General features: G+C 56.5%; 13 protein-coding genes across 13 annotated transcripts; 8 read left to right on the forward strand and 5 right to left on the reverse strand.

The window, feature by feature from the left end:
* Positions 1-1,392: 1,392 nt before the first annotated feature.
* PHSY_005280 (hypothetical protein) lies at positions 1,393-2,433 on the forward strand (the record flags this gene model as incomplete). The annotated part of the gene is made up of 1 exon (XM_012335890.1): positions 1,393-2,433. One exon carries the CDS (start codon positions 1,393-1,395, stop codon positions 2,431-2,433), a length of 1,041 nt encoding a protein of 346 aa, XP_012191280.1.
* Positions 2,434-2,662: 229 nt separating this feature from the next.
* Positions 2,663-3,943, reverse strand: PHSY_005281 (hypothetical protein; the record flags this gene model as incomplete). The annotated part of the gene is made up of 1 exon (XM_012335891.1): positions 2,663-3,943. One exon carries the CDS (start codon positions 3,941-3,943, stop codon positions 2,663-2,665), a length of 1,281 nt encoding a protein of 426 aa, XP_012191281.1.
* A 1,024-nt stretch (positions 3,944-4,967) lies between these two features.
* On the reverse strand, positions 4,968-7,037 carry PHSY_005282 (hypothetical protein; the record flags this gene model as incomplete). The annotated part of the gene is made up of 1 exon (XM_012335892.1): positions 4,968-7,037. The coding sequence occupies one exon, from the start codon at positions 7,035-7,037 to the stop codon at positions 4,968-4,970; it is 2,070 nt and encodes a 689-aa protein (XP_012191282.1).
* Positions 7,038-7,603: 566 nt separating this feature from the next.
* Positions 7,604-8,707, forward strand: PHSY_005283 (hypothetical protein; the record flags this gene model as incomplete). The annotated part of the gene is made up of 1 exon (XM_012335893.1): positions 7,604-8,707. The coding sequence occupies one exon, from the start codon at positions 7,604-7,606 to the stop codon at positions 8,705-8,707; it is 1,104 nt and encodes a 367-aa protein (XP_012191283.1).
* Positions 8,708-8,858: 151 nt separating this feature from the next.
* PHSY_005284 (likely mitochondrial ribosomal protein L16) lies at positions 8,859-9,574 on the reverse strand (the record flags this gene model as incomplete). Its single annotated transcript, XM_012335894.1, has 2 exons — positions 8,859-9,108; positions 9,195-9,574. 2 exons carry the CDS (start codon positions 9,572-9,574, stop codon positions 8,859-8,861), a joined length of 630 nt encoding a protein of 209 aa, XP_012191284.1.
* A 157-nt stretch (positions 9,575-9,731) lies between these two features.
* Positions 9,732-10,390, forward strand: PHSY_005285 (Bet1-like protein; the record flags this gene model as incomplete). Its single annotated transcript, XM_012335895.1, has 2 exons — positions 9,732-9,753; positions 9,984-10,390. 2 exons carry the CDS (start codon positions 9,732-9,734, stop codon positions 10,388-10,390), a joined length of 429 nt encoding a protein of 142 aa, XP_012191285.1.
* Positions 10,391-10,748: 358 nt separating this feature from the next.
* On the forward strand, positions 10,749-11,270 carry PHSY_005286 (hypothetical protein; the record flags this gene model as incomplete). The annotated part of the gene is made up of 1 exon (XM_012335896.1): positions 10,749-11,270. The coding sequence occupies one exon, from the start codon at positions 10,749-10,751 to the stop codon at positions 11,268-11,270; it is 522 nt and encodes a 173-aa protein (XP_012191286.1).
* A 1,348-nt stretch (positions 11,271-12,618) lies between these two features.
* Positions 12,619-13,401, forward strand: PHSY_005287 (hypothetical protein; the record flags this gene model as incomplete). The annotated part of the gene is made up of 3 exons (XM_012335897.1): positions 12,619-12,733; positions 12,879-13,090; positions 13,294-13,401. 3 exons carry the CDS (start codon positions 12,619-12,621, stop codon positions 13,399-13,401), a joined length of 435 nt encoding a protein of 144 aa, XP_012191287.1.
* Positions 13,402-15,899: 2,498 nt separating this feature from the next.
* Positions 15,900-16,349, reverse strand: PHSY_005288 (hypothetical protein; the record flags this gene model as incomplete). Its single annotated transcript, XM_012335898.1, has 1 exon — positions 15,900-16,349. The coding sequence occupies one exon, from the start codon at positions 16,347-16,349 to the stop codon at positions 15,900-15,902; it is 450 nt and encodes a 149-aa protein (XP_012191288.1).
* A 78-nt stretch (positions 16,350-16,427) lies between these two features.
* PHSY_005289 (putative protein of unknown function) lies at positions 16,428-19,307 on the forward strand (the record flags this gene model as incomplete). Its single annotated transcript, XM_012335899.1, has 1 exon — positions 16,428-19,307. One exon carries the CDS (start codon positions 16,428-16,430, stop codon positions 19,305-19,307), a length of 2,880 nt encoding a protein of 959 aa, XP_012191289.1.
* Positions 19,308-20,170: 863 nt separating this feature from the next.
* Positions 20,171-21,997, forward strand: PHSY_005290 (hypothetical protein; the record flags this gene model as incomplete). Its single annotated transcript, XM_012335900.1, has 1 exon — positions 20,171-21,997. One exon carries the CDS (start codon positions 20,171-20,173, stop codon positions 21,995-21,997), a length of 1,827 nt encoding a protein of 608 aa, XP_012191290.1.
* Positions 21,998-22,107: 110 nt separating this feature from the next.
* PHSY_005291 (hypothetical protein) lies at positions 22,108-23,037 on the reverse strand (the record flags this gene model as incomplete). Its single annotated transcript, XM_012335901.1, has 1 exon — positions 22,108-23,037. The coding sequence occupies one exon, from the start codon at positions 23,035-23,037 to the stop codon at positions 22,108-22,110; it is 930 nt and encodes a 309-aa protein (XP_012191291.1).
* Positions 23,038-23,441: 404 nt separating this feature from the next.
* PHSY_005292 (hypothetical protein) lies at positions 23,442-24,378 on the forward strand (the record flags this gene model as incomplete). Its single annotated transcript, XM_012335902.1, has 2 exons — positions 23,442-23,490; positions 23,966-24,378. The coding sequence occupies 2 exons, from the start codon at positions 23,442-23,444 to the stop codon at positions 24,376-24,378; spliced, it is 462 nt and encodes a 153-aa protein (XP_012191292.1).
* Between the last annotated feature and the right edge of the window lie 133 nt (positions 24,379-24,511).

Genomic DNA, 24,511 nt, shown 5'->3' on the forward strand with positions numbered 1-24,511 from the left:
GCGGGGGGAGACGGGCAGGGGTTGAGGGGGAGGGGGTCCAAGGGGAGGGCGAGTGGGAATGGGAAGGGGGCGGGGTTGCCGTTTGCGAATCTTCCGCTGAGTTTGCCCTTCTGACACACATACTGATACCATGACAATCACTCTTGACCGAACAGCATTGTGAATGAGCATTTCAACCTCGGGTATAACTTGCGATCTACACCTCCTCCAACTCGGCATCGTCTCTCTCCATCGCCTCTCTAAACCAAACCGGCGCCGCCTCCCTATCCACCGTGATGAGATCCGTATCGAACATCTCCACGAACCGTTCGTTTGTTGCTCTCGCTCTGTTCCCCGCAAATTGTCTATACTCGAGGAGGATGGTGGCAAAGTTCCAGCGTTGCAGTTTGCGCAGGCAGCCGAGAAGGACGCCTATTTCGTGGATGCCCGAGGTGTCGGTGACGAGGATCGGGTGGTGGGTGGAGGTGAGGAGGAGCTGGAGGCTGTCTTTTACGAGATCTTCGGTGAGGGTGGGCGAGGAGGAGGTGGTGGTTAGCGTGGAGGTGTGGAGGAAGGAGAGGTCGAGCGTGGGGGAGGCGGGTGGGGAGGATGAAGAGGAGGAGGAGGACAGGGAGACGGCGCCCCATCTTCGGAGACCAAAGTGGAGGAATTGGATGTTGTGCCGCTGACAAAAGGCGACGAGGCTGGGCGAGGGCAGCTCGGCGGTGAGGGAGAGGATGGTGCGTAGTTGCAGCGACCGCAGGAAGGAGTGATTGGCAGGGGTGGGGGTGGCGGAGCGGTAGATTTGTGGTGCGACCGAGGCGAACAGTGCTGGTGGCTCGACGACTGATGCTGTCGGTATTGGCGTTGAGTGGTGGTGGTGATGATGATGATGGTGATGCGAATGAGAGTGGGAGTGAGAGGAAGAAGCGGTGGATGCGGATGTGAGCGAGTGTTGCATCGCAGTTGATGATGAAGAGGGCGAAGAGCCTAGTCTCGCCGATGAAGATGACGCTGTTGGTGGAGCTAGATGTGAGCTCGCCATGATAAAATGCTGCTTGCTTTTTGTGTGCAAGGTCCGATGGAGGGTTCGTGTGGACAAAGATGCGAGAAGGATGAGAAGAGGAGCAGCGAGAGGATTGTGGACCCTTGGACCCTTGCAAAGCACGGAAGTCGGACAGATATGTCATGCTCTTCCTCCACACCGCGTACTACCTTCTCAATCCCTTGACGCTTCCACGCCTGCTCATCCGGTCATGGAACAACATTTTGCAACCCACGGTCTAGCATGCAGCCGTGACGGATCTGACGGAAGCAATATTCGGAGCGATCACCTGTCCCTGATTTCAGGATGTCAGAGCCGAAACACCGCATGACTACCAACATCACCAACGGCACCGAGCACTGCAACGAATGATCCGCTCGGCCTTCATTGGGACGCTACATTGCAGCGTCCCAACATCTTCTTCGCCGTCCTCTCGCTGCCTCGGATTTCTCTATCCTCCCCTCAAGATGTCCAGACGCTCAACTCGACTCAGCGGCGACCTCGCTTCACCATCCCTCACCTCTGTCAATGGCTTCCGCAGCAACACCTTTAGCACCGAGGCTGGATCCTCCACAAACCCGCTTCACACCAATGCTCAGGAAGCAAACGGAAGCGCAATTCCAGACTTTTACGAATGGACCACGCCTGCATTGCAAGCGGAAGTCAAACGATACGGATTCAAAGTTTCACGCAAACGGTCGACATTGATCGATCAGCTCAAGGCTGTCTATGAAGCATTGAATCTGTCCAAGGTGGCCTTTGAAGCGCCAGCATTGGACGAGCAAGCAACTGAGGCTGAGGCAGAAGGATGCACTAGGGGACGACGAAAGCTTGTACTGCCGAATGCTACTCAGGCGGAAGATCCGGCGGCCAAGAAGGGGAAAGGCAAAGGCAGAAAGAGCGATCCATTCGTTCTCGACGCGAGTTCCGACTCTGACACGTCTCAGCTCTCATCCGAGAACGACTCAGCCAACTCTGAGCAGCCAGGAGACTTGACAGCGCAACTCGAGCTAGAAGCAGCCTCCGCAACCGACGGCTCCACCTCCTCCTCGGACATACCCCTCTCCACCTCAGCATCACCCTCGAAACAACCCCGCGCTCGACCACGTTCTCCCTCCTCCGTCTCCTCATCCTCCGACACACCACTAGCATCGCAGATAGAAGTCGCAGTAGAACCAACACCAGCAGTCGCACAAACAATGACCTCCGCCATACAATCCAATCCCACCCTCTGGACCAGGATTCTTCGCTACGAACCCATCAGCTTTGACGAATTCGTCAGCATAGCCACCCAGAACGGTCTCGAGATGGACTCGGGAAAGAGGAAAGACGAGTTGCGAACGTGGCTGGACAGGCAGTGTATCTGCTTCTACTCGAACGATCTGACCGGTCCAAGGAGTCGACATTGAAATGGGACGCTACGATAGGATAGAAGAGAAGCACAATCACATTTACGAGTATAACGATGAACAGCAATGACGCATCAAGCGTCGACTGGTGACAAATGGATCGGGAACGAAGACGAAACGGAGCAGTTTGGAGAGCGTGGCGCAAGAGGATGGGCGATGACGGTCAAGGGGGCAGGTCGGAGACAGGGCTATAAACGGTGACGGTGAAATTAGGCAGTGGATAAGTTCGTCAAGAGACGTTCACATTGGCTTGTTTCGGGGCTCCGACGTGAACGTGACGTACATCGTCCTTCATCTGTGTATCCAGGTGATGAGTGTTGTTCGAAAGCAAGCCGGCGTGCTTGAGGCACGTAGATAGCTTCTTGCACTCCTCCTTACCGAGCTTCGACGGAGTAGCGACGCAAACCTTGCCATCGTTGACCTCGACGACACCCTTCCTCTTGCGGTGATGCTTCTCAATCGAGCCTTGGCGAAGCTGACACTTGTAGTCGCAGTGATCCTCATCGTATTGCTCATGCTCTGCCTTCTTGACGTCGTCGTCCTTGTAATCCTTGTGCTGCTCTGGCGATGATTCGGTGTCACGCCTGTGAATGCCGGGGAAGCTGAGCCACGAGCCACCTGCCGACTGCGAGACCCACCAGAGAAGGTCACGTGCGCTACCGTCGCCGTTGAAGTAGCTGTTCAGGCTCGACGGATACGGATCGGGCTTCTGGTTGACGGGGAAGCCGCCGAGCCAGGCGGATCGCTTGACGTAGCCCGTCTGACGCATCCACTCGACGGCGCGGACGTGGAAGTCCTTGATCTGCGCCTGCGAGCCACCGCTCGCCTGAGTGACGCCGTACTCGGTGACCCAGATGGGCAGATTGTACGCATCGTGCACGCTCGAGATCCAATGGGTAAACTTGTCAAAGTCGCGCCAAGACCCGTACCAGTGCAGGGCGATAAAGCTCATGTTGCATCCGAGCTTCTTGCATTCGGACATGAACTGCTCGAGCCACTGCATGTTCCAGCACATCTGGGGCGAACTGACCTGAACTCCCTTGTCGGCAAACGGCTTGAGCTCTTGCATCCACAGCTTGGCCGCCGCCTTCGGTCCGAGATCCGCTTGACCTTGAACGTCCGGCTCGTTCATTGCCAGCATATATGTGGGTAGGGGTCCTTTGGAGATTTCGGCTTTGACGGCGTTCCACCTGTCCCATTTAGAAGGACCCCAGAAGGAGGGGACGTAGTCGAACCCGAGCTGGTCGAGCTCGGGAACGCGTGTATCTTGCCAATGCTGGTACCAGACGACGTCGGTGCGTCTGGTGGACTTGAGGCCTTTGATGCACGTCGGATCGCATCCCCAGGGAACGCCGATCTGGTGCGCGTCGTCATGGCCACGCGAGTCTAGATGCGATTTGTGCTCGGCATGATGCTGTTTGTGGTGGCCTTGACCGTGGTGGTGCTTCTTTGCCTCTGCTACGGCGACCAGCGCGATGGACAACAGGACGGCAAGAAGCTTGATCTGCATGGTGGCGATGCGGAGGGAGTAGGAGGAGGGTTGATGGACTGACTAAAGGAGAAGAGCCTTGGCTCACTAGGGGTGGTAAAGAGAGAGACTTCCCTGGCTGGCAGGAAGATGGCGTCGAGGACTGAGGGGAGTTCCTGAAGATGGCGAAGGATCGGAAAGGGGAACGTATGACGAGTGAGAGGGAGGGGAACGGATTTTATATACTCTCGTGGGCAGAAAGGAGCCGATGCCGACTCAAAGCAAAGCTTTTCAAGCGCTGAGTTCCTTTGAGGGAGACGAGCATTGGCTTTCGGCAGACAAAGGAGGTGTCACGCGCAAAGTGACGAGCTTCGACACAGACCAGCGTAGACACATTTCTTTCTCGCTTCGAAGCTCATGAACCTTTCGGATGTGCCGTTGTCCAATTCCCACGAGTGTGCATGAAGCCCACCACCTCTGTCACTGGAACGCTTTGAGTGTCTGGCACACTTCACGCTTCATACGAGTCACAACGTTCCACCTCACTCGGAGGAAGGAAGAGGTCATTAGCCGCGAGTTTGTATATGCCGAGTGACACGGGCAAAATGACGAGCTCCGAATCCCGCTGCATTGGTCAAGGTGACGGACAGTATACGACGTGAAGCGATGCGGCCCCTTTTTGCTGCAAGTCAGAGTGGGTCGATCCGTCTCGCTTCGGCATGCACGCAGATCTTTGATGCGACCTACTGTAAAATGCCAGCAGATCTTGAACGTGTCACGGTCCAGAAGCATTCCAAAGCCATCCGAGTCCGATATGCATTCACAATCAAGTCACGGTTCGCCGACGGTTGAGCACAGACCGCCGGGTCCTATGCTTCCGCAGCCACCCGCTGCAGATGGCCGCTCGAGCCTGGCTGCACACAATAGAAAGAATCCCTTTGGCACCATTCGGATCAAACAAGAACATTTTCTAGATGCTGAGAGTAGAAAAAGAAGGATTGCATGAAAGTTTAGCGATGCTGGAAAGTAAGACGTCACGTTCCGTTGCTAATCCCGTGGCTTGCTTCTAGTGGATCGAATCTCCGCCTACAAGTACACCGAACCCAGCACCAATCAATGTACATCCGAGCACGCTGATCCACTTCAGTTTGTGGCCAAGCAGAACATCAGCAATTTCTACCAAAATGGTCGTCATCAGACAGCTGACCGAGGCCAGCACAGGACCCCACAGAGAAAGCAGGATCATGAATGCAGCGTTGAAAAAGATGCCGCAAAGCACGACCATGGCAATGGACACGTACGTGCGCAGGTTGTGCGGAAGCTCAAAGGGCTCCCATCCGAGCTGATTTGCGATGATGACTCCCATCCAGAAGGTGGACAGGGTGGTGAGACCGATCCCTGCTGTCATGATATTGGCGTGTAAGCCAAAAGGAAGCGGAGGTGGGATAGAGGGATCATGCACTGTGCGATAAGAAGAGCTTCTTCGACTCGGGCCTGGACGCGATGTTGGGGTACTAGTGTCCGTAGATGCTCTGTGGTGATGGACGGAGAGGTTCGAGCGCGTACGTTGGAGCCGAGTCGCACCAGAAAGAACCAGTCGCTCTTCGTCCTCGTCTAGCTCGCTTTCTGTCACTTCACTTACTTGATCCGCGTCCGTCTCCTTCCTCCGACCTTCAGATAAGCGAACAGCCTTGGCGTGCACACGCACTTTGTCGGCAGCAGCTTTGACCGTTTTGCCTTCGTTGCTCTGTTCCAACGGCTCCGTCGGCTCCGGAGGCGGGGTGATGCTCTGATAGTCTTGACGATCCTGGTCGATCAACTTGTCTGCAACGGTCGAGTATCTCCTGGCCCCACTTGATCGTCCCTTCTTCACATCGTCTTCGTCATCATCGCCAATGACATGCTGACCAGCGCCGTCGCCATTGGAGTGGCGCGTGCTGAGATCATCGTCAACCCCATCGTCCCGCAATGCGTGCTGCGAATCGAATAGGAGCCCTTCGGTTTCTTGTCTCTGCTGATGCTCGTTGCCGTCTTCGTCCTGATAGCGGACGTAGCTGCGAGACCGGCGATTGCGACCTCCAGGAACAGCAGAATACATCTCGGCTTGCTTTTGCTCATCGGGAAGCGTGCCGATGAGCTTGAACGCCATCTCGTACGCTGCCATTGTCACTGCACCGACAAATGCCAGCAAGTCGCCCAGCACCGGATTGTGCGCGCTGCTGACGGGTGGATCAGACGAAGCCCCTCGTCTGAACGCCAAGCGATCAAGCAGCGTCTGTGCAAAGCGTCGCACGATTCGCTCTGCAGGATCGTCCTCTGCAAGAGGCTTGCCGTGTACTGGATCTATTGGCTTGCGCACTTTGCGGTGATCTGCGCCGCCGTACGCAACAATGATGACGCCCAGACACGCCAGCAGCACCGAAAAGACTTTACGCTTCTCCCACTTCTCGCCGAGGAACCAGACGGAAAAGACGAGCGCCCACACCGAAAAGGTGTTGTAGATGGCAGTGATGTCTGCCATCGACGTCATAGGTACCGCACAATACCAGCTGAGCGCTGGCACTGTGATTCCGACGGTCAAGACCAGGAAGAGGCCAGCAAGACGAACGACGTTGAAGCCAAACGTTTGCTCGAGTGACGACGCCGGCCGACGTCTGAGGCTTTCGGTTGCCTGAACATCCCAGTCGCTGCCACTTTGACGGTCTCCCCTTCCGGAAGCCTGGCTGAGGCGTTGACGTACTGCGTCGGCGCGTGGATCAGGTAATGCTGACGCCGGTGTCTCGAGCTGCCACCGCAGGTTCTGTGCGATGAGATGGAGGTAGTGTGTGATGGGTCGCCCTGTGGTCCACTTGAGAAAGTAGAGATGCATTGGAAACAACAGCACGAAGCCGCTATGCCCTAAATAGAGGGACAGAAAAGGTTTGCGGTAGTTGAGAGACTGCTGGACGTATTGTGCAAACTCTGTCTGCAGAGTATATGCGAAAAGGCTGAGTACAAAGGCAAAGATAGCTTTTCCTCCTCCGGGCAGATTGAAGAAGCTCGGCTTCTTGGTCTTCGACCCTGAGCCGGTGGTAGCTTCATCGTGCTGTTCTGGAGCGTCACCTGCATAGCTGTCGCGGAAGATGTTGGTCGACATTCTGTGCAACGCTGTGATGAGCGTGAACGTATTGTGCCGGCGTGGATCCGACAGCCGGTTCAAGGCGTGGGAGATTGTTGTGGGCAATTTCGTCTTCTCAAATCCATTTGCGCAGAGAGTATTCCCGCCGAGTTAAGTGTGAGGATGAACCGTAACCTTGTAGGAAGTGCTTCGGGTGAACGAGACAAAGCGAGTCTTCGGCAACGCCGAGAAGCGTGTCAGCTAAGATACTCGCCAGTTGTCGGGGTGTCGGCGACAGCTGAGAGCTTGTAAGAGCTGTTGATGCTAGCGAGGTGACCAGCGTGACAGTCGGAATGAGCGGACAGAGAGAGGGACGTGGAAGTGATGAGGTCGAGGGAGGAACCGTGATTGTCGCTGCACGATGCTGCAAATGAAATGTGTTGTGCTGTCACCTTCCGAGGTCCGAAAAGTGTTCGGACTGCGGACTGCGAAATTTGGCTCCACTGCCGAACGGACCACATTTCATCTCGCATGCAATCCTCGTTCTTCCTCTCTTGCTCCCTTCATCGGATTCCTCTACCACCGGTCTCAGCGGTACGCCAAGCATGACTACTGCTTCCGCTACAGCATCGAGCTCGCGCTCATTGGTGCCCCAAGACCTTCTCTCTGTACACGCATCCTTCCAACGCTACAGTCAAGATGTCATCAACCATCAGATCCCGCGTCTGCAAACATGCACCAGCGCCTCCCTACTCACCGACTATGAATCCGAAATCATCTCCTCCATCGACGGCCTGAAGCGTCAAGTAAACGATCTCAAGTTCGCCGTAGACGAAGCTGAGTCCGACGCCGAACGTCGCGAGATCTCACACCTTGCTGCATCTGCAAGTCAACAGCTGGAGGGGATCAGACAATCGACACGCAAAGCTCTGCTGTCAGCTCGACGTTCCATCGAGACTGCACGCACAGCAGAAGCCCGTGCCGGTCTACAGCTCGCTGCCGACAGTGCAAAAGAACGAACGGGCGGTCGAGCAGGCTCGTCGGGAGAAGACAAGATGATGACCGCCTCTCAGGATGTCACCGATGCACTTCGTCGTACCGTGTCTCTCATGTCCTCGGAACTGGAGAAGTCGGCAATGTCTTCGCAGCTGCTGGAAGAGTCATCACAGACCATCTCGAGTCTGTCGTTCCAATACGGCTCGTTGACGACGTTGATGACAAATTCGGCGAGAATGATCAAGACCATGGAGAGAGAAGATCTGATTGGGAAAGGGATGGTAGCGGCAGCTTTTCTGTTCTTCTTGAGCTGTGTTGGGTACATCGTCTACGTAAGGTTGATCAGCAAGGGGATCGGTCTGCTGGGATTCTTTTTCCGACTCCTCGGGCTGAACAAGCTGGTTGGTGGGTTAGCGAGCAGAGGTGGCGAGGATGTAAAGGAGAAAGTGGGGTTGTTGAAGGAGGCAGCGGAAGAAGCGGTTAGCAGTAGGACCGTTGCGAAGGTGGTGAAAGCGGCGAGTACGGTCATCACTTCGGTCGCTTCGGCAGCGACGGCAAGCGCAGCTGCACACATGGGCGCAGCGAAACACGAGGTGGTGGAGAATGTGGTAGATCTGCAAGACGATCTCGAGCACTTGGTGGAGACAGTGCTGCCACAAGAGCCAGCGACGACTCGAGCGAACAAGCTTCCTGTCGAACATATCGAGCTGTGATGCAACCATACCCTGATTCGCTCATCAAGCCCAGCTGCATACAGCGAATATCTTTACAAACTGAGCGACCGGCGATGGTGAGGTTCGCAAATTTGATGCTGAGGAACGTGCTTCCAATGAGGGTCTATAGTACATGTGCTGTCATCCACATCTATGCAGAAGCGACAGTGGTAGCCGTTGCAACGGCCTCGGCAGTGCTACCAGGTGCGCCAGCGACAGCAGAGCTGGCATCGTCGACTGACTCGACGATCTTGTTCCCGATCCTCGGCTTGGAAGCCGTGGTGACAAACTCAGTTGGGACGGGCAATTTTGCCGATGCCAATCGAAGCGCTTCCTTGGCGACTTCGGGTCGGATCTCGACGGGACCACCGATCTCGAAGATGACTTTACCCATGTTCGCCCTGCATCATCAAAGAACAAGAGCGTCAGCGACAACCGTTTCCATCTGTACAGAAACACACGCGCGGAAGAGAAAGATGAAACTTACCTGCAAGCCCAGTATTCAAAAGTACCTTTACCTTTACCCATACGAGTTTCGTTACCCTTGATGCAGACAGGGATATCCGGAAACACTCTCAAAAACACCTGTGCTCCTTTGACGACCTTCAACTTCCTCTTGAGCGCCGTCTCCGCCGCGACGAGCTGTTTCGCCGACAGACGTGCCGGTGCCAGAAGACGAATGCCGTAGGCTCCCTCTTGCACGGTGGTACCTTTGGTCGAGCCACCGGTGTTGAAGGGAATGGTGATCTTGTGTGCTTTGCGATACTTTGTACGGCGAGGCGCGAGGTTTCCTTTGTGGCGCACAGCGCCGAGCTGATTCGGCGAGAAGGGTGTTGAAGTGAGAGCGGGACGAGAGGAAGAGGCCATGTGAAGCGATCGATGCGTAGGGAGACGAGCGGCTGAGGAGATGGAGGAAGGTCCAGCTGCAGAGGCGGCACCAACGCCGAGCCTGCCGAATGCGGCGGTGAGTGATGACAGCATGATACGGTGTGCACTGACGGAGAGCTGAATGCTGTGGTGGAGAATGCCAGTGCGGACAGCCGATGGTGATGATGATGGAAATGATGGTCTCTGTGCTGAGAATCCAAAGTCGGCAAAGTCAGGGATTCTTCCAAAATGTCAGGAAAGCGCTGCATCTGAAAAAGATCGGGAATCGGTCCGCGAAAAGACACCGATCTCAATCAGATCTAAAGTAACATCGACCTCGAAACCTCCACACCCTCGCTCAGTCCGCGAACGTTGCCTATTCACCCTTCTTCCATCTTTTGCTCTCTAGCACTCGACATCCATTCCACCCTTCGTCATCGACACGAGTTGACGCCTCTCCAAACTCACGAAACTCATCGTACTCGCCTCCCCATACGCATCAGCTTTTATCGGCAGATGTCAACCTCGGCGGATCGCACCTACGAGCAGCAGAACGACTCGGCTCTCGACGCCCTCTACTCGAAAGTCTCTTCGCTGCGTTCGGTGACCATCGACATCCACAACGACTCGGAGAACCAACGTGCTGGACTGCTTTCGCAGACCTCGGATCAGTTCGATCAGTTTGGCGCTCAACTGCAACGTACTTCGAATCACTTTTCCCGGACCATCGTCAACGGCGCACGACAGCATCGGTTGACTCTGTACGTGGTCGGTGCGTTTGTGGGCCTTTGGCTGCTTTACAAGCTGTTTCTCTGAGCTCGATATGATGAAGATTGGCTTCAATGCTCGGGTGTTGGGGACAGGGGCTTCAGGGGTTTCTCGTAGCGCTCAGAGGCAGGCTGGCATGGTACGGTCTGTTGCGTTGGCTTCACGGGTTTCATCTACCAGCACGGGTGGAAGACCTGCATCATCTCAGGTATGGACTCAGTCGCTAGTCAGAGTACACTCGCTTCCGACACCGTCACCCCCGATCAAGTCCTACAGCACATCCACGTCAACAGCCCCGCTCAAATCCTGCCCCAACTGCAGCCAAACCCAACCGCTCGAATCGCTCTCCTGTCCCAACTGCAAAACCCTCCAACCCCTCCCCTCCGACATCGACTTTTACAAAGCCATGGATCTCGACTTCTCCTCCGTCCCCTCTGGAGGCTGGGCTATCGACACCCCCTCCCTCAAACGAGCTTGGCGACTCAAGATGGCCGTCACGCATCCCGATCGCATGGTCGGACGAAGCGAAAAGGAACAATCGATCGGAGCTCAACAAAGCGCCTTGATCAATCGAGCCTACGAGACCCTACTGAATCCTCTCCCACGTGCCTTCTACCTGTTGGAACGTCACGGCGTCAAAGAAATTTCGGAGTCGGACTCTCTCGAAGACCCGGAACTGCTTATGGAGGTGATGGAGTTGAGAGAGAGGTTGGAGGAAGCAGAGAGTGAGGAAGAGGCAGCAGAGGTCAGGAAGGATAATGCAAGGTTGTTGGATGCGACGGTCGAGACTCTAGAGAAAGCGTTCGGTGAGAATCCGCCGGATCTGGAGACAGCCAAGCAGGCAAGTGTTCAGTTGAGGTACTGGACCAATATCGAAAAGGCCGCGAGGGAGTGGTCGCGGGGCAAACGGGTCGAGTTGCAACACTGACCTAGCTCGCTCATCACACTGCAAGATGATGTATCAATGTAAATACATAGAGATTGTCAATTCCTGCCACAATTGTTGTGATGCCCGGGCCGAGGAAATGAAGTAGAGCAACGTGGTTGGGTCGCAACCAGCATACATGCAGTATACGCCCGAGCGTTCCTTTCATGCACCTTTGCATCTGCAGGGGAGGACCAACAGCAACGAAGTCGAGGCTACAATAAGCCACCTTCTTCCCTGCCGATCGAAGCCCACGTCGAGTTTTTCGGATTCGGCAGAGGTCTTGGCCTCCAACACGGTCAGAACAATGGACTCCGAAAGACAACATGAGGATCGTGTGGCGTCGGTCGGATAAGACAAAACGACTTAGACGCGATTGCGTGCTGCGTTCGGCACGACGCTTCCAAAGGAGTGGCGCACAGAGCAGAGATAGCCAATCAATCCTCAGCACCGTTAAGGGGCACGAGGAGGATTTTTGCAGAGACGAGCCGCGCAAGATTCGGTATGCGAGCGCCTGACCCACGCGCAGGGTTTGCCCACACGGGACTTGCCTCCATCCCTTCGATCCCTTTCCTACCTGGCCGTCCGCGTGACCTGCACGGGCTCCATTCGTCCAAAGTATCGTCGAGGTTCCAAAGACAGGAATGACCGGTGCTTTCTGTGTATTGGACTTGCCTGCGAGAGACAAGATTAGTGAGCAGAGTTTCGGAACAGTCGCAAAGCTCGGTCGTCGGTAGCAAGGGTGGGGAAACACTAACCAGGTCGAGTCGCGTGCGCTGCCACCAGAGAACCTTGCAGCCACGCAAAGAGAAGCCCGTGAAATGAGCCGTGTGCAGGCGAGATCAACAAAGGTCGGCTGCGACAAAATCGAAGTCGGGATTTTTAGCTCGACACGGTTCAAGTGCCGTGCTCCAAACAAGCGTTTTAACGATGTGAGCAAGCTGGGTTCTAGGCCACGCCGCGCGGCGCTCCGGTACCACAACCATTCAAGTCCCGACGTTTACCAGAGGAGTCGAGCAACAGTCATTGGCCACCTTCCGGGTCGACGAATTGGTGTGTGCGAGTCTGTTTGTATGCTCGAGGTGTCTAGTCAAGGCCAGATGAATGTCGATGATTGCGCGCGCGGCCTGGTTCGGTGCCAAAAGCGCACCCCACCCCATCCGTTACTTGGGAGCGGCAGCAGCGAAGGAAGGCGGCTAAGTTGCAGGCGCGAGTGGGTGGCATGCAGCTGATTTTGTCTGTCTGAGCCAGACCTAAAATTATCGTGGGAGGAGTGCAAGCCTAGGGAATGCACTGGAACGGTACAACCCCAGATTTTTCTCTTTTCCTTTCCGGTCTTCCGTTCGCTTTGATGGAGGACCCTCGAATCCGGGGCTGGGATAGACAGCTGCACATGCGACCTGTCAAGACGAGCGACCGGGTCGTGGCGCGTGAGCAGAGTCAAAAAACTGAAACCAAGGCTGCATGTGAGTGCATGCTACCCGCCTGCGCCGCGCAGACTAGAGTTGGCTCGCAGGGACCTCGACTTCATATCGGCCCTCAGTCTGACTGATGGTTGCATCGCAACTGCCATCCTCCAACTCATCCCCTTTCCCTCCGCCCTTCCTTCAGCTGTAACTCCCTGTTTGTCCGACCTCACCCTTACCGTCGTTCAGCTTACGAGGCAAAACCAAGATTGCGTTCTCTTGGCTTCAACTCGACACCGACGTCAACGTCGTCTTCGGGAGCTTCGAGAACGGCAGCAGACAAATCGTTGTCCCCGGAAGCATACAAGCACTTTCTCGCCAGACTTGCATACGCGGAGCGTCTTTGTCGTTGGTGTGGTAAGCCGGAGCTGCCGTCCTGCTGGCGAAGCGACCACTCCAATCAGTTCTGACGCGCAGTGCGCACCACATGCCAGGATAACCCCTTCGACAATCGGCCAAGCAGATCCTGAGGGTCCAGCAGCCACCATAAAGCAGCTTTGCTGTGCTGGATGAATCCGCACATCATTGTCGACGTGCAGCTGTCCATCCTCGACCTCTAGGAGCGCAAACCCGTCATCGATTCGCCGGATCGAAGCATCGTTTCACTTCCGTTTGTCAACGATCACACCCCTCGCATTCCTTCCCTTCGACATACCTCGCATACATAGAGCGACGTTGGCCTGGCTGTTTCCTCGAGATCTATAGTCACGGTTTCGAGAGCGCAGGCACACTGTACACACAAAGGATAGAAGGTCTGGCACCGTCAGTGGACATAGAGACGACTAGCTTCAAGAACAACCATACCTGCCTCGACAGGACAGCAACGGCGGTGTCCAAGCTGGCAAAAACAAAGTTACCCAGCAACGAAGGGTTTGTTGTCAGACGCTCGTCGTTTCGGTTCAGGCCGATCCGTCCTGCAAGCACACAAGATTCCGACCGATCGAAGAGCCGCCTCGAGGCTTAAAGGATTGATCCAAAGAAGGTGAGTTCGATTAGTGACGAAGTCTCGAGAAGTGGTGCGGCCATATCGTTAGAAGTTCAGGCTAGAGCTCCGGATGATGACGGATCGAAAGAAGGCAAGGCAGCGAGCAGCTTCGGGAGGGGCTTGGGTTCATCCATCCTGGCTGGGACCGCCATTGCATCGGGAAATCGAATCGGTTTGCCTATCGAATCCGTGCATGCCGCCATTGTCAGTTGGGATTCACCGAAACGGGCCGTCATCTCGACCTTTGTGTCAGGTGGGCGGCGTCCATCTCTGGCAGAATTGTCCCCTCTTGGCTGAGCTTAGCCCGCTCGCCGGCTCGGCTCAGGCACAGGCATTACCGCAACCGCCTGCAGCATTCACTGCGCGCGTGGGACGAATACGTGACGGTCGTGCACTGGGTCGATTTTGCCCGCCTCGTCTATCTTCCAGTCCTTCTCAGAGAAAGCTCAGCGTGGCCAGCCTTGGTCGGACGGCTAATCCGAAGCTCGCTGCTGCGGTGCTAAAAGCCAAAGCCAATGTCGGGACCAGGGCAGCCGAGTCTCTCGCATTTTGCGCAACATGACTCACTGGGTCGCTCAGACCCAGGTCATTGGGACCAGAGACATAGTCACACAATTGACTGTGACCCAGTTGCTGCTTCGCAGATGGCCCTTTCGCGGTGGCCTGTCACAGACAGAAGAAAGCAGAAGAACCTCGTTCCACCAGCATTGTCACGGTACTGTCGTCGCGATTGGCATCGTAATCGCTGTCGTTCCCGAACATCCTGTTGTTGCACCCGATGGGCTTCCTCCAAAATCTGACTTGGATCAAGTGCTTCGAGTCCCTCATCAACGGTTGTCAAGCAGCGACCTGGTATCAGGCGTGGGGCGACTTTGCACTACATCCTTTTGGTAAGGCATCACGCGCCTGTTCCGACGTGCGTGCTTTGATCATGCCCAGATTGAAATGGCACCAGTGGCAGCAGCAGATTAAGCACAGGGGAAAACGATTCTTCTGTTGCGCCTGTCTGTATTGCGATCTTTTTCTTAGCCAGATTTCCGGAGCTTGGCCTCTCAGCGCGCCTCGCGAGAGGTGGCTGTTCGGCGGCGGCGGCGGCGGCGGCGGCGGTGGTCCAGGTCCTCCTGCGGATCGTGAGGCCTTTCCCGTTCTCATCCACATCACTCATCCTCGCATCCGCCTTTCTAGATAAGATCACACGCGCAACACACGCCGAGCCCGAGCCAAATTGGCCAAGGGCGCTGGTCATATTTGTTCCTGCAGCCGGATGTGATTAGAGAGAAGAGCGACCACGATTGGCTGCGGTCGCTAGATGGAGGACAAAGTGGCGTGGCACTCTTTTACATGGACGTTTGCTGCCTGGCTTCCTTTCCTCGATCACGGCTTTGGCTAAGCACGCTGCCTGCTGTTGCTGCCCTGTGCGCCTATGCCACTGCGCCGGCAACATTCTCGAAGGGCTCAGTCCGGTCGAGTCGGGTCAATCGATGCGTCGAAGCACTTGCTTTCTGCCGCCTCCGGTCCCTCGAAGGCAAGAAGAACTGGCGTGGCGGCTGGACTGCCTTTCACTCCGCTTTGGCTTTGAATCACCTGGAAGGCGCGCAGTGGAAGCACAAGGCACAAGCGGAGCTAGGGAGCAACTCAGGCAGAGGCATGGTCTGGTTCGAAGGCTCTGATGCTGCGACTACTGTCAAAGCACACACAGAGTCCAAAGCGAAGCGGAGCGGCTCCATTCCGAAAGCTACTTAAAAGGAGCATGTCTCGGCAGCTAGTCGCTCTACCGGCGCCGCAGTCCGCCTTCACTCACCCGCCCGTCTTTCTTCTCTTCCCGTGCATCTCGACGCCATCCTTTGCGCTGTCTCTACACCTCTCACCAACAGCCACCTTCTGTCTGTACCCCATATTCGTATCGACATCTTCGCGAAGCCGTCGATATCTCTTGGTGGCTCTCGCGGCGTCGCTACTCGTCGTTGAGCTTCTTCGTCCTCGAGTTAGCCCTTCCCGAGTTTGCTCGCCAGCTGTTCTTCAGTCCTGGCTGCACACGCCCCGGGCCTGACATCTCTTTGAAATTTTGGTGGCTCGGAATCATCCACTGACTTTATTGTCCTTCTTTCCGACAACGTCCTCTCATTCCGATCTTGCACGGCACCCCAAAAGCCAGATAGGTTCCTCGTCTCGACACAAGGTTCACAACGCGGAGGCAGGACATTGCGCAATCTTGATCTGCTCGTCCATCGAAACAAGCGACACGGCTGCCGAATCTCTGCACACAAGGCGGCATTCTCTTGCCGGCAATTCGAGCAGTCCCACGCGACCTGCTTGACCCTGTTCAGCACTTCGCCCTTCTACGATTCTAACATACGGCAAGAATCTCAAACGGCATTGATCAGCGTCGGCGGGTCCTAACTCGCGACCTTCATCAGTCCAACGCTCGGCGGCACCAGAGTACTCGCTCGCATTGACCGTCTCTGTCACAGCGTCGCAGCACTGTCGTATCCGCGCATCGTAGACGCTCGGAAGCCTTAGACCTAGAGCTGACAATATAGGCATAAGGCGCACGTCTGCACAGAACACGGTCGACGCCAAAGTTTTAGGCGCTCGTGATACACGGACTGCCAGCGTGCGATTCTCGCACATTTTACCTTCGTCGAACCAAGACACCTGGACGGTTCTCCAACGATTCTGGCAGTTTCGAGCTTTCGAACGGTTGGCAGCATGGCTGGCTCTGGATCGACCGATTCTGACCATGCACGCGCCGTGCAGATCAGCGCTCTGGAACCGCCAAACTCGACGAAGCCACACTCCACGGCTCGCCAAGCGACCTATCGACACGGATCTCTGAGCTCGTCCAGCTCTTCGCCCAGCCCTTCCAACCATTCTCATCCAGCCTCGCCCAACGAGGACGATGCCAGGCACGGCACATCGCCTGCCACATCGGTAGATGGCGCGTCGCTGCCACCGTCCGGCTTAAAACTCGACCTGTCTGCGAACAGCGCTCACACGCGCCACGAGCAGCAGGCTTCCCTGGCTCGCGCCGGGGTTGCTCGATCTCCTCATCCACTCGACAGCGCTCAGGAGGCACGCTCTTCGCTCGCTTCTAGATCAGGCGGCATGCTGGCGACGATGCAGGAAGAAGGCTTCGCCTCATCAGGCAGTCGACGCGGGTCGACGATGGGCTTTGATGCAAATCAGACGTATTCCCACATGGAGCAGAGCATGCCTGCGTCGCGCCATCGATCGGCCTCCAGCGCCGCAGCTCTCACCCTGCACGGCAGTGGTGGCCCCTTCGTTGACCGTTGGGCAAGCAACGCCTCAGGTCGCATTGCACCAGCTTCGGCCATCCCGTCTAGAACGATCTGGGAAGGCTCGTCGACCGAGGCTCTAGCCAACAACGCTGGCGCGAGCGGCGGCGTTCCACAGAGACCGCTTGCCTCCCTCCAACGTGGGTTTTCCGCCTCATTCGTCCGCAACAAGCAAGAGCCCGCTTCGCCTTCGTCGTTTTTGAGCTCACCCGCCGGCTTCCACGACCTCGGCTTCGACTTTTCCGATTCGGCGCTGCGTACCTCTCGTACCGGCTTTCACACCACGTCGTCCCCATTCGGCGCTACTTCTGATCTTCCGGAGCTCTCGAGCTATCCCGAGATTACGGCCGTTCCCGCAGGCGACCAGCTTCAGCGTCCTGCCGCTGGGACCGAGTCGCGCCGTCACTCAGTTGCCGACATGGGCCCAAATCGCGAAGCTGCAGGCGTCATTGGAGGGCATCGACGCGCCATCGGTTTCGACGTAGACGGAAGGTATTCTCGGTTGGACAACGGCCGAGGCCAGGGAGCAGCACACTCCATGTCGCAACAAGGGGCGTGGCCTCGTGGTCTCAGCCACGGCAGGGATCGCAGTGTCAGCAGCGTGCTCCCCCTCCCCGGCTTCAACCCTCTCTCGGGAAGCAGTCTGGCGTTGTCCATGGACGATCTAGCCGATGAGGTTGATCCCGAGCCGGCATCGCCAACTCACACCCGTCATTCGGACACTTTGGGCGGCAGAGGAGTCGATGGGTCTTATGGCACGTCGATGCCATCGGAAGCCATTGCCAGCCGTCGTGGTTTTGGCAGCTTTGACACGAGATCGATCGGCTTGGCCGACATGGCGCAAACCCGTGACGGTCGCAGCGGAAGGGACAGTCTGTCTGCAAGCTGGGATTTGATGGCAACTTCACACATGACGGCACGCTCACCCGGCGAAGGTCAGCGTACACTGGCTGAAATGACGAGGCAGCTGCGACAGATGTCGATCGGTGAAGGCGACCTGCGAGCACATGCACAAGCACGCGCCGCTGGCGTCGCTTCCATCTTTGACGGACAAGCGGAAGGCACTCGCACTGTGCGTGCGAGTCCCGGAACGTCGCCCACCGACGTCCGAGGCGACCCGGCTGGCAGCGCTGCTGGCACAGGTCGGGGTCTTTCAGCGCAGGCAAAGTCGTTCACAGCTTCGCAGCCGTTCGCTTCGATGCAACACAATGTCGTTGGCGGAGTCGATGAACACGCCTATGCTGGTCCGGGTGACATGCCCGTCCCTGGCTTCCCTGGTCGCATTGTGCCACAGATGGCGGCGACTCCCGCGTTCTTCCCGCCGTCGCAGCAACAGCATCTGAGCTTCAACCCCACCCCGTCGGCCACGAGTTTCGGTCTCGGTGCTCTCGCGCTGTCCTTGCCGAGTCCGACGAACGATGTCACTTTTCTTAGCCTGGCAGCGCTCGGACCAATGCCGCCGTCGTCGATGGGACCACCTGTCGGTATGATGGGAGGCGGAGCAGCGAGCGGACCGCTGTCCAGCGCAGGCACGACAGGAGAGATGCAGGATCTCGGCAAGGGGGTTCCGCTCACGAGCCTGGCAAAGGAGACGCCGCTCTATATTGTCGAATTCAAGCAAGGGCGCACAGACCTTTTCTTTCGCTCGAGATCGCCCTCGCAGTCGCCCTCGAACCGTGATGGCGAACCTATCCGACGCGGCGATCTGGTGATCGTGGAGGCCGACCGAGGCAAGGATCTCGGCACGGTGGTGAACGACAGCATCACGGTGGAACAGGTGCAAGCCTTCTTGGCGCACCAATCGGATCTGACGATTGGTGCGGCGGTGATGGGAGCTGCTGATCGGATGGGTGGAGCCGGCGCTGGTGCTAGCACGGGAAGCAGCGACGAGACGTCCTCCAACGCTTCGGCTCGAAGCGGCTCGCCCTCTTCAACGATGGGCGCGACGGCCGCATCTGGAGGCGCGAATGCGAGCGCTGTTCGACCGATGCGCACCATCAATCCAAAGCGACTCTTCACGAAAGCCACTGCGGCGGACACGAGCACGCTATACTCGAAGGCGCAGGACGAAGAACGCGCTCTGCAGCTTTGCATCTCCAAGGTGATGCAGCGAGGGCTGCCGATGAGCGTGGTGGCGGCCGAGATGCAGTGGGACAGGCGCAAGCTCACGTTTTATTATACGGCGACGATGCGCGTCGACTTTCGGGATCTGGTCAAGGAGCTCTTCCGTCTATACAAGACGCGGATCTGGATGTGCCATCTGGGCCATCCGAGCGGTGCGGGTATGGGCTGATTCAGCGTCTGTTGTCATCTATGAAATTGCTAGGATCAGTTCGTGGTCACTTTTGCCGCCATCGTCACAATTATCGGCACCGCACCGACCGCACGACCCACCATTCCTTCTCCTTGTAGGTATTCTCTCACTCCCGGCTCTATTCGCAACTCTGTATTTGCGTGCGATGTGTTCTGTACCCAATAGGGCGATACGATTCCGAATCCTTTTCGACCCTTTTGTGCCCAGACTGTGTGTCAGCGAGACTAGAAGACGCTTTGTCAGTCGAGCAGTTCTCTCGGACTTGAATGAGGACTTGTGTCTACAGGAGGTAGACGATAACATTTTCCAATTTGAACAGCGGCAAAGTTGATAAAATGGAGGCGACGAAATTCAGGCCAAGAAAATGCTGCGAATGGACAAGAACGGGAGGCAGTGTCCCAAGACAGATTGCTGCTGGTCTCTGAGCGGCTGCCGGAGAACACCGAGCGCAGACGAGGGAGAGTGTTCGCTCAGCAAGAGGAAAGGGAGAGGGAGAGGCGTCAGTGCGTCGAGTCTTTGGCTGTTTCAGACCGAGCAACATGTGACCCTGCACGCGCCACCTGCACGTTACAGTATTCTTGTTCTTCTGTTGAGCCCCTTTTCTTCGCGTTCTCTTCTCTTCCTTTCGCTCTCTCTGGCTACTCTTCCCCGCTCAGCCAGCTGCATCACAGACGCACAATCCTGCAGCCGTTCCCGTGACGCTGCCTTTGACTTCCATCGGTCCAACCATTCGTGTTTGATTTCGCATCCTTCATCGCCACCACCATCTTCGCCGTGACCACTCTGGTATTGCATCGATCAACTCCTTTCACTCACCGTTTCCTCAACCTCGCCTTTCCAGGATGGTTTGGTCTCCGCCTGTCGCGCCATCGTCTGCCAAGGACAAGTCGAGCTTTGCCTACGAGTCGACCGTCCACCGCTGGCCCGCCATCCTAACTCAGGTCATTGACGGCATCTACAGCGCCAACCATGCGCTCTCCTACTCGCGGACCAACCAGTCGGCCAAGATCGAAGAAGGCAAGCAAATCATCGAAAAGGTGGCCGCTCTCAAGCATGACATGAGCAGAGACCGCCCTCTCGAACCCATTCGTGTTGTCCCAGGCAAGGACGCCGACGACGGGCCTTCGACCGAGCTGTACGATGCCACCATCGAAAAGGAAAACTGGACCTGGTTCCAGGCGCCTTGGCTTTTCGCCGAATGCTATCTCTACCGCCTGCTCAGGAGTTTCTTTGCGCGCAGCCAGCATTGGAAGCAGTACGACCCTTTCTCTAGGACGAAGCTCGATACGTTCAAGAGCTCCGGCACCGCCATCAGCGCGCTCGCTGTCACCATCCAAGATCTCGTGACCAAGTCGCTCTCTTCCGAACAGGGTCCCGAATCGACCCCTGAAGGACGCGAGATTCTCTTCCACGAGATGGCGCAGATGTCGCTCTGGGGAAACGCAACCGACCTCAGTCTGCTCACCAATCTTTCGTACGCCGATCTGCAAGCTCTGCAGACCACTGGCAAGGAGCAGCAACAGGCGCGCAGCAAGTTCATCCTAGCCAATGACCTTGACCAGGCTTGGAGCAAGATCTCGTCGCACACCAACGGACGCATCGACATTGTGCTCGACAATGCCGGCTTCGAGCTGGTGACGGACATGATCTTTGCCGACTGGCTGCTGACCACGCCTCATGTCGGCCAGGTGGTCTTCCACCCCAAGAACATGCCCTGGTTCGTCTCGGATGTCACGCCGCCTGATTTCCGACACACGATCGAGTCGCTGCTCGAGCCGAGCTTCTTTGCGCGCCAGGACGATGCCAGTCAGGACCGTCACCGTAGCGTGAGTCGCAGCCGCGACTTGCAGGCTGACCCTAGCAAGTACTCCTACAATGCTTCATCTGGTGAGCAGGGTGCGCAGCCAGCCGGATCGCGCTCGCTGCAGATGGCTGATAGCAGCGAACGCGGTCGCTCTCCGCATCCCCCGGGAAGTCTGCATCTGCAAGCGCGAGACGGCAGCGTCGACTCGACGGGACGCGGACGTGCTCCTGCCGGCAGCCGCAGCTTCCAGATGGATCCCGCGTACTTCAAGAACGCGCGCTCTCAGACCATCTCCCCTTCGCGCTCGTACGTCATGGACAGCGCTCGCTTCTCATCGCTTTCCATCCACGACGAGGAGGACGAACGACACGGTCGCGGTCGATCCACCACGGTCAAGGACGAAACGCCTTCGTCGCAGACTCCCGTGCAAGCCATGGTGCGCAGGTGGATGAAGTACATGGAAGATGGTCGATTCAAGCTTTCCGTTCCTCTCGACACGCCACTGGGCGCTGACACTGGCTCGGCCAACGGGTTCTGGACGCAACCCGTGTCGTACGCCAACATGGCGCACTACTCTCCGGAACTGCACCAGGAGCTCGCCACCAAGAGCGATTTGGTCATCTTCAAGGGCGACCTCAACTACCGCAAGTTGACGTCGGATGCCACGTGGAAGTCGGATACGAGCTTCCGCGAGGCTCTGGGACCGCTCGCTGGGACGATCGACATCCTGGCGCTGCGAACGAACAAGGCGGATGTGTGCGTCGGTCTCAAGCCCGGTCAGGAAGAGAAGGTGGTGGCAGAGGATCCAAAGTGGAGGGTGGATGGCAAATGGGCGGTTGTGCAGTATTGTCCCAAGGACAAGTGATGCCGCACGGGGTGCTCCGAATGTAGCGAGTACGAAACAGTGTCACGAAAAGAGTTGGCATTGACATTAGATTCTCCTTCTTCATAATCTGAGAACGGTATGTGAAGCTGTCATGAGGGCTCTTCCTTTGCCGACGGTTTCAAGCGTGTGCTCGCCTTGGGCGTGTTCCCGACTCTATCCAGCTGCAGCGGTCTGAAGCCTTCGATCCCGGCCTTAACATCCGACCCTTTCATCCTGCTCGTCTTGATCTTCCTGCTCTCGCTGACATACACACTATACCTACTGTACAGCACTATCTCCGCTACCGCCGTCACAACCCCTACCAGCATGCTGGTTAGCACCTTGTTGCCGACACTCGCATTTCCGCTTGCCCACCAAGCTGCGGTTGCCGTTGCCAAAGCCGACAAGAAGATGTTGAGGATGACGCTCAGCTGACGCTGGGCATCTTTCCACGCCTGTTCCTCTTCCTGACGCGACACGTTGCTGGACGAAAGGTGAGGCGAGGTTGTGTGTGAAGAAGTGATGCGTTGACTGAGAGAGAGAGTTGGATCTACGCCGGCGATGTTTACGTAGGCAGAGGGGATGTTGTAGGCGCGAGAGGATGAGGTTGTGGTGGTGGAGGACATTCGTTGGTACTCTGCGAGTTCTTGTGCTTTCCGTATAGCTGCTAGCGAGTCTTCCAGTTGTTGGGATCTTTTGAAGACGGGCTTTGGTGGCACGTAGACGTGCGCACCCGTGACGAGCGAGGCGACCTTCAGCTGAGTAAGATCCACACTTGACCTCTGCGATGCAACCTCGGTCCGTGCCCACGATGCGATACCGATCAGCACAAGATGCTCCAACACTACCGGCTCGGCCGATGTGGTGGATGCAGTTGCGTTGGTTGGAACGGCCGGGCTTTCCGTCGTCATCTTTGGCTGCTCCGGTTGATCCAACAGCGCCGCTTTGAGTGACTGCACCGCATCGTGGTCCGAATCGATGCTGCGCGCCAGCTGTCGAAGCATTTCCGAATTGATCACGGATAGCACGAGCTTCGTCATGCTGAAACTTCTCCTCTGCACTGTAGTGCCGGAGATGGCGATCCGACTAGCAAGCTGAGGCCAAGGAAGATCAAGGTAGAGGAATGGGAAGGATGCGAGTGCCAGGCGCGGGTTTCGGAAAGGCGCCGATTCCTCCACACACACTCTCTCCCTTCCAACCAGCATGCCGCAAAACTTAAAATAGTTGTTAAGTCTGTGTAGACGCAGAAATCACTTGGTAGCCAAAAACAAAGTGTTGCTCTCCTTGGCGAGGCGCGTGTGGAAATCTGAAACATGCACCCTGCCGATCCTTTCTTTCTTCTTTTTCCAGAGTGCTTTCCACAAGTTGGTCGTTCCGAGCCGACCTCCTTCTCCCGACCTTCAACGAATGATGGTCAGCCCACTGGCGGACTCCTCCTTACAGTATGCCTGTTCGGATGCAAGATGTGGAGTACTTGGTGAAGACAAGCAAAGGTGGGTAAGAGTGCAGGGACAACTGTTCCGCTCAGCCGAAATGTGATTTCAGCAAAGCAGCGGAGTCAGAAATTCCACGTCGTTGGCTGCACAGGCTGCGGCTGTCGCACGCCTCATCGCGAACAAGGAGCGGCGTGCGTGTGTGTGTGTTACTTTAAGCAAGAATGGCTCAGAAGATGCTCTGGTATGTGGTTTAAGCTCACTTTTTCCTAGCCGAGCCCTTTGTGTGTGCTTGTGCGGAAGGAACAGTGTGAGGAGTCTGCGGCTGATTGGGAAGCCTTGCTTTTGCCTTGCTAAGGGACGCACGCATGCAACACATGCTCGTCCTGAGCTGATGGCTTTGAAACCCACTCTATTGGCAAGGGTTGCACAGTCCACCTCGAGGTAAAGTCCGCAACAGATCCAGAGACACGGCAACCCACACGCAATTTCAGGCAACTTGCACAACCACCATCCTTGACCCGACCCGCTACAGTCGCAGAGGGAGGCTTGTTCGACGTCACGCCTATCATCATCGTCTACCCTCTGGACATCCGAGGGAACCTTCCAAAGAGCCTATTTGACATTCCTCTGGCTGCGTCCACGATTCTCCGGGTCCGACTCAGCTTCTCTTTCTCGGAATCGGATGGCCCACTACCCAGGCGGATACCCTCTCACTGTCTAACGAAGCCTCTCAAGGCGTGCTCCTTTCTCATCAAAGGTGACCGCGCACTCGCATCAATCAAGGTGTGGCATCTGATCCCCAAATCAGCATGCCAAGATGGACGGCAGCACCCTCAATGTAGCTGCACCCGTCTTTCGACCAAGCGGCGCAGCAGCCAGCTTCGTACCAGCACCTCGTCAGCCTGTGTCAATGCAGCCACTGTCATACTCGTCGGAAACTTCTGAACCGCCGAGTCGCCCTACTTTGGTAAGTTGGTCCGCTTCAAGAGGCTTTATGTCTATCACTCGCCGCTGACATTGCCATCTAAACTTGCAACCATCACAGCTATCACAAATACACAATCAGATGGCATCAGGC

Source organism: Pseudozyma hubeiensis (genome assembly GCF_000403515.1).
Source record: "Pseudozyma hubeiensis SY62 DNA, scaffold: PHS48, whole genome shotgun sequence".
NCBI classification, from domain to species: domain Eukaryota; kingdom Fungi; phylum Basidiomycota; class Ustilaginomycetes; order Ustilaginales; family Ustilaginaceae; genus Pseudozyma; species Pseudozyma hubeiensis.